The sequence below is a fragment of the Trachemys scripta genome, chromosome 14, assembly GCF_013100865.1.
Source record: "Trachemys scripta elegans isolate TJP31775 chromosome 14, CAS_Tse_1.0, whole genome shotgun sequence".
In the NCBI taxonomy this organism is placed as follows: domain Eukaryota; kingdom Metazoa; phylum Chordata; order Testudines; family Emydidae; genus Trachemys; species Trachemys scripta.
This window is the reverse complement of record NC_048311.1, coordinates 38,825,871-38,831,244: the sequence shown is the minus strand read 5'-3', so window position 1 is coordinate 38,831,244 and position 5,374 is coordinate 38,825,871. Positions and strand designations below refer to the sequence as shown.

The 5,374-nt window shown below is 49.9% G+C and overlaps 1 protein-coding gene across 2 annotated transcripts; it reads left to right on the top strand.

Annotated features, from left to right (window-relative positions):
* The first annotated feature begins 19 nt into the window (after nt 1-19).
* LOC117886915 (zinc finger protein 250-like) lies at nt 20-5,374 on the top strand. 2 transcript variants are annotated; one of them, XM_034789054.1, is made up of 4 exons: nt 20-1,103; nt 1,651-1,777; nt 2,910-3,023; nt 3,358-5,374. In XM_034789054.1, exons 1-4 carry the CDS (start codon nt 981-983, stop codon nt 4,764-4,766), a joined length of 1,773 nt encoding a protein of 590 aa, XP_034644945.1. In that variant the 5' UTR covers nt 20-980; the 3' UTR covers nt 4,767-5,374. The 2 variants fall into 2 exon arrangements, with proteins under 2 accessions (XP_034644945.1, XP_034644944.1); XM_034789053.1 differs by having other exon boundaries at nt 3,355-5,374.

Sequence of the window (5,374 nt, the reverse complement as noted above, 5' to 3'; positions counted from 1 at the left end):
TATGCCCAGGCAGCTATTCTGCAGTCACAACTGCCCTCCAGAGGTCTCTGCAATGATCACTCACCTGTATCCCACCAGCTTGATACTTGAGTAACACATGGGGAAACTGAGGTACACACTCCGTATTCAGAGACAACATTCAGAACATTCCCACTTCATCACACCCCTCTGAGACCAGCCCACGGGCACGTTCTCCAGTGGCTGGAACCACTCTGACAATACCAGCCCCTGAGCCTGAGCCTCCAGGTGATGGAGAGACCTGGGGAAAGGGCTGGAGTGGGGCAGGGAAATGACTCTGCACAAAGGGCCCCTTTCAGGGACCAGCTGGGGAGTGTGGCCCTACATGGGGAGGGGCTCCCTGTGTCTGGGAGTCCCAGAGCTGCTGCCCTCAGTGACACAGCCGGGTTCAACCCCCGTTACCAGTGTCAGTGGCTGAGCTGCCTAAGGAGAGCAAAGGCCCACGACAATTGGGCAGTCACCCGTTCTCCCAGGGTGGGGGAAGAAGATGAAAAGGGAGAGCGGAGAGACTTGAAAGGCAGCAGGAGCAAGAAGTGGGGAGGGAGGTTCCCAGCTCCCAGCCCTGCCCCATTCCCTGCACCCCCGGGGCAGTCAGCTCTCCTGGGAACAAGGGGAGGAGCTGAGAGAGGAAAAGCCAGTTGCTCACTCTGCTGAGCACCGCAGGACTGAGGGAGACGGGGGAGAGCTAGAGGGGTTACAATACACTGTGGGGCAGTGCCGTAAAGTGACTCCTTTGATTCTGCTCTTTTTCCAGTGTTTTTCTCAGAGATGCTGTTCTGGGAAGTTTTAGAAGGGACTTGGTGGGTTTAGTTCTAATGTGGGGGTTGGGTCCTGGCCAGGATAGGAATGAACTAACTGGGTTTCTTCGCAGCATGGCAGAGTCCTAGAATCAGAGCGTCTGTCTGCAGGCGGAGAGCCTTGGGAGAATTGGGGGGGGGGGGTGACATGGACTCCAGCCCCTTATGAAACCTGCCCAATCTTCCTGCTCCTCTGACAGGCTGAGGAATCACGTCCACGTTTCACTCCAGATCGTCCCGTCTTCCAGGAGACAGGGCAGGGAAATGGCTGTGATGGAGCCATTTCAGGTAGGGGATTTTCAGGGAGCTTGTGGTGGTGGTGGTGGTGTTATTGTAGAGGGGTTAATCACCAGGGGTGGGACGGGGTGTGATAAACCTGCTGGAACATGATCATCCGGGGTCTGATTTTCTGAACAGGCCCATTAGCAGGTGGGGGGAGGGGTGGACATTCCCCCATTTCTGAACCAGGAAAACCCCCTCTGGGCAGGGCTGGGAAAACTGACCAGACTCCCAGTGCTGGGGCCTGATCCACTGGCCGGAGGGTGCTGTGAAATATGAAGGGAAGCTGTTGGGATTCCTGTCCCATCCCCGGCTCAAAGCTCTGCTTCCCCTATCAGCCTGTGGCTGGCAGGTGTGTGGGAAATGAGAAGACCCTGCCCTGCTCTGTGTGCTGGGAGGGACAAGGAGCTCTCACCTTCTCCCCACCCCCTGACGCCTCCTGGCTGCTCTGAGCAGGGTGCTGGGAGGATTCTGCTTCTCTGTCCCTCCTCCCCTGTGACTAGGGGGATTGTGGCTGGGGCAGCAAGTTCTGAGTGGGGGATTCTTGTTGTTTCAGATGCCAGTGACCTTCGAGGATGTGGCTGTGTATTTCACCCAGGGGCAGGGGGCTCTGCTGGACCCTGCTCAGAGAGCCCTCTACAGGGACATCATGCAGGAGAACTACGAGACGGTGACCTCGCTGGGTAAGGGATTCCTGGCCCCTTGGTTATTTGAAGCTGGAGGGATCTGCATGTCTGACACTGGTCACGTTCTTCTCTCATCACTCTCCAGTGAGACCAGGGAGTCAAACCCTAAGGCACATAGTAAATCATCCCCACCCAACCCCGCTAGCTTGCTAGGTGGAGAAGCCTTGTATTGTCCTCTCTGTGTTGTTTCTTGGTCGCAAACAGAATCCCTCTTCTCCCTTCTCCTTGGGAACAGCTCCAGCCCGGTGGAGGGACCTGGGTTACGCAGGTTTAGAAATAGGCAGGGGTTTAACACTAGAGCTGGGTGTGCATCACAATTCCCCTCAGCTCCCCAGATGTCTTCCTCCCCCGAGGGGGCTCAGTGACCACGTTCCCGTCCCCTTAGATTCCACATTCGCCAGCACAGGGACAGGTTCCACTCACGGAATGTCCTTTCTGAGACATTCAGAGCTCTCAGTCCTCTGCACACCCTGATGTGGTTTGATTTCACTCCCTGCACAAACAACAAGGAGTCTGGTGGCACCTTAAAGACTAACAGATTTATTTGGGCATAAGCTTTCATGGGTAAAAACCTCACTTCTTCAGATGCATAGAGTGAAAGTTACAGATGCAGGCATTGTATACTGAAACAGTTTGTCTCTGTCTGAGGGGTTGGAGCAAATTCGGTTGTATCTTAGGACTTTAAAAGTCACTATCATTGAACCAAAAACCTTCAGAAACAGACTTCAAAGAGAAACAGCAGAACTAAAATTCATTTGCAAATTTAACACCATTAATCTGGGCTTGAATAGGGACTGGGAGTGGCTGGCTCATTACAGAAGCAGCTTTTCCTCTCCTGGAATTGACACCTCCTCATCTATTACTGGGAGTGGACTACATCCACCCTGATTGAATTGACCCTGTCAACACAGGTTCTCCACTTGCGAAGTAACTCCCTTCTCTCCATGTCTCAGTATATAATGCCTGCATCTGTAACTTTCACTCTATGCATCTGAAGAAGTGAGGTTTTTACCCACGAAAGCTTATGCCCAAATAAATCTGTTAGTCTTTAAGGTGCCACCAGATTCCTTGTTGTTTTTGTAGATACAGACTAACACGGCTATCCCCTGATACTTGACTCCCTGCACAGGATTCCCCATTCCCAAACCTGACCTGATCACTCAGCTGGAACAAGGGAAAGAGCCGTGGGTACCCGATCTCCAGGCCTATGAGGGAAGAGAGATCCCAAGAGGCGCCCACACAGGTGAGGACTGACACACAAACCATCTGTGAATGAAGGAAAAAGTTGAGAATCCCAAAAATGAGGGATCAGTAAGTGCCCTCAGTTCCTTCCTCATCGCATCCAGGGCAGGGTTGCAGGCAGCAGATATCACTGATATCGCTTCGAATGTGTCCTGTTACCTGTAGGAGTTTCCTTCGCAACTTTCCTTCTCTGTAAAAGTTTGGGTGGGATGTGGAGGCAGAATCCAATTGCTCTGTCTGTGCAGCTTTAGTATGGTGGGTTTTCCCTTGGTGCTATTCCTCTTGATTTCTCCTCAGCACAATGACTCCTGTCTGAATTGTCTCTCTCCCAGCAGATGATGAGAGAGTGAGTGAGAATAAGGATGGGAATCGACAGCAGGAAGTTTCTGGGCATGGGGAACCACAGGGGACCTTTGTGGGAAGAGCTGAAGAGAAATTTTCCCAGTGCTTGGAACAGGGAGAAGCCTGGGAAAATTGGCAGAGGTCAAAGAGTCTGCTGGGAAAACCCTTAAGGGAGCAAATGGATGAATTTGTTATATATGGGGAAGGACACAGGAATCCCACAGCCAGGGAGACAACCCCCAAGGGAGACAAATGCTATGAATACCTCGGTTCTGTTACGCTTCAGGCAATAAATACTGGAGAGAAAACACTTCAATGGTTGGACTGTGGGGAAACCTTCAACAAGTGCTCAGATCTTGCTAACCATGGGAGAAGCCACCTGGGCGACAGATCCTCTCGGTACCTGGAGGGCAGGAATTGTTTGATTTGGAAGTCAGCGCTGATTACACATCAGAAAATCCACACAGGGGATAGACCACATAAGTGCTTAGACTGTGGGAAAAGTTTCACCTGGAGATCAGCCCTTGTTAGACATCAGGCAATCCACACCGGAGAGAGACCCCATAAGTGCTTGGACTGTGGAAAAAGTTTCCTATGGAGGTCAGTCCTCGTTAATCATCAGGCAGTCCACACAGGAGAGAGAACCCACAAGTGCTTAGACTGTGGAAAAAGTTTCACATGGAGATCAGTCCTTGTTAGACATCTGGCAATCCACACCGGAGAGAAACCCCATAAGTGCTTAGACTGTGCGAAAAGTTTCATACGGAGGTCAGCCCTTGTTAAACATCAGGCAATCCACACTGGAGAGATACCTTATAAGTGCTTGGACTGTGGGAAAAGTTTCATACGGAGGTCAGCCCTTGTTAAACATCTGGGAATCCACACCGGAGAGAGATCCCACAAGTGCTTAGACTGTGGAAAAAGTTTCCTGCAGAGATCACGCCTTCTTATACATCAGAGAATACACACTGGAGAGAGACCCCATAAGTGCTTGGATTGTGGGAAAAGTTTCATACAGAGGTGGGACCTTATTAGACATCAGGCACTCCACACCGGAGAGAGACCCCATAAGTGCTTGGACTGTGGGAAAAGTTTCATACAGAGATCACATCTTCTTATGCATCAGAAAATCCACACCGGAGAGGGACATAAGTGCTTAGACTGTGGGAAAAGTTTCCCATGGAGGTCAGCCCTCGTTAATCATCAGAGAATCCACACAGGAGAGAGACCCCATAAGTGCTTGCATTGTGGGAAAAGTTTCATACAGAGGTCCGACCTTGTTAAACATCAGGCAATCCACACGGGAGAGAGACCCCACAATTGCTTAGACTGTGGGAAAAGTTTCAGATGGAGGTCAGCGTTTGTTAAACATCAAGCAGTCCATAAAAGAGGGAGACCATAAGACTCTGGGAAAGGTTTCAGAAACAGATCGGGCAATCCACACAGGAGAGTGACCCCATAAGTGTTTGGACCATCTGAAAAGTTTCACAGAAAGATCAAATCTTATAACACTCAGAGGATCCACACAGGCGAAAGATCCCATCAGAGCTCAGACTGGAAAAAGTCTCCTACATAGGTCAGACTTTGTTAAAAATCAGCTAATCCACACAGACCTTGCTAAAAATCAGGCAGTCCACACAGGAGGGAGCCCCCAGAAGTGCTTGGACTGTGGCAAAAGTTGTACACAGAGATCACACCTCATTAAACATTGGAGAATTCACACACGATCTAAACTTCTGTGGCACCTGGTTCGAAAGAGTTAAGAACCTTGCATGCTCATTGACCAGCTCCAACCTTTTGAAACATGTTAGAAATGTGTGTAAATGTATTTGGGGCCATTCCAAGAAACAGAGCCTAGAACTTTGAAATGTAAACTGGTGTTGTTAAAAAATTGGAAGAAGATAGTAGTGCTCTTGATTAATTGCAGTTAAGTCACGTGATTAACTCAAAAAAATTCATTGTGATTAGAAAAATTAATCTCGATGAATCACATTGTTAAACAATAGAATA

Bases quoted from the DNA above. Each gene is read 5' to 3' on its own strand.
- LOC117886915 (XM_034789053.1), top strand. From the start codon at position 981: ATGAAACCTGCCCAATCTTCCTGCTCCTCTGACAGGCTGAGGAATCAC. The intron at 1,104-1,650 runs GTAGGGGATTTT...TTGTTGTTTCAG, and splicing joins CTGTGATGGAGCCATTTCAG to ATGCCAGTGACCTTCGAGGA. The intron at 3,024-3,354 runs GTGAGGACTGAC...TCTCTCTCCCAG, and splicing joins CCCAAGAGGCGCCCACACAG to CAGATGATGAGAGAGTGAGT.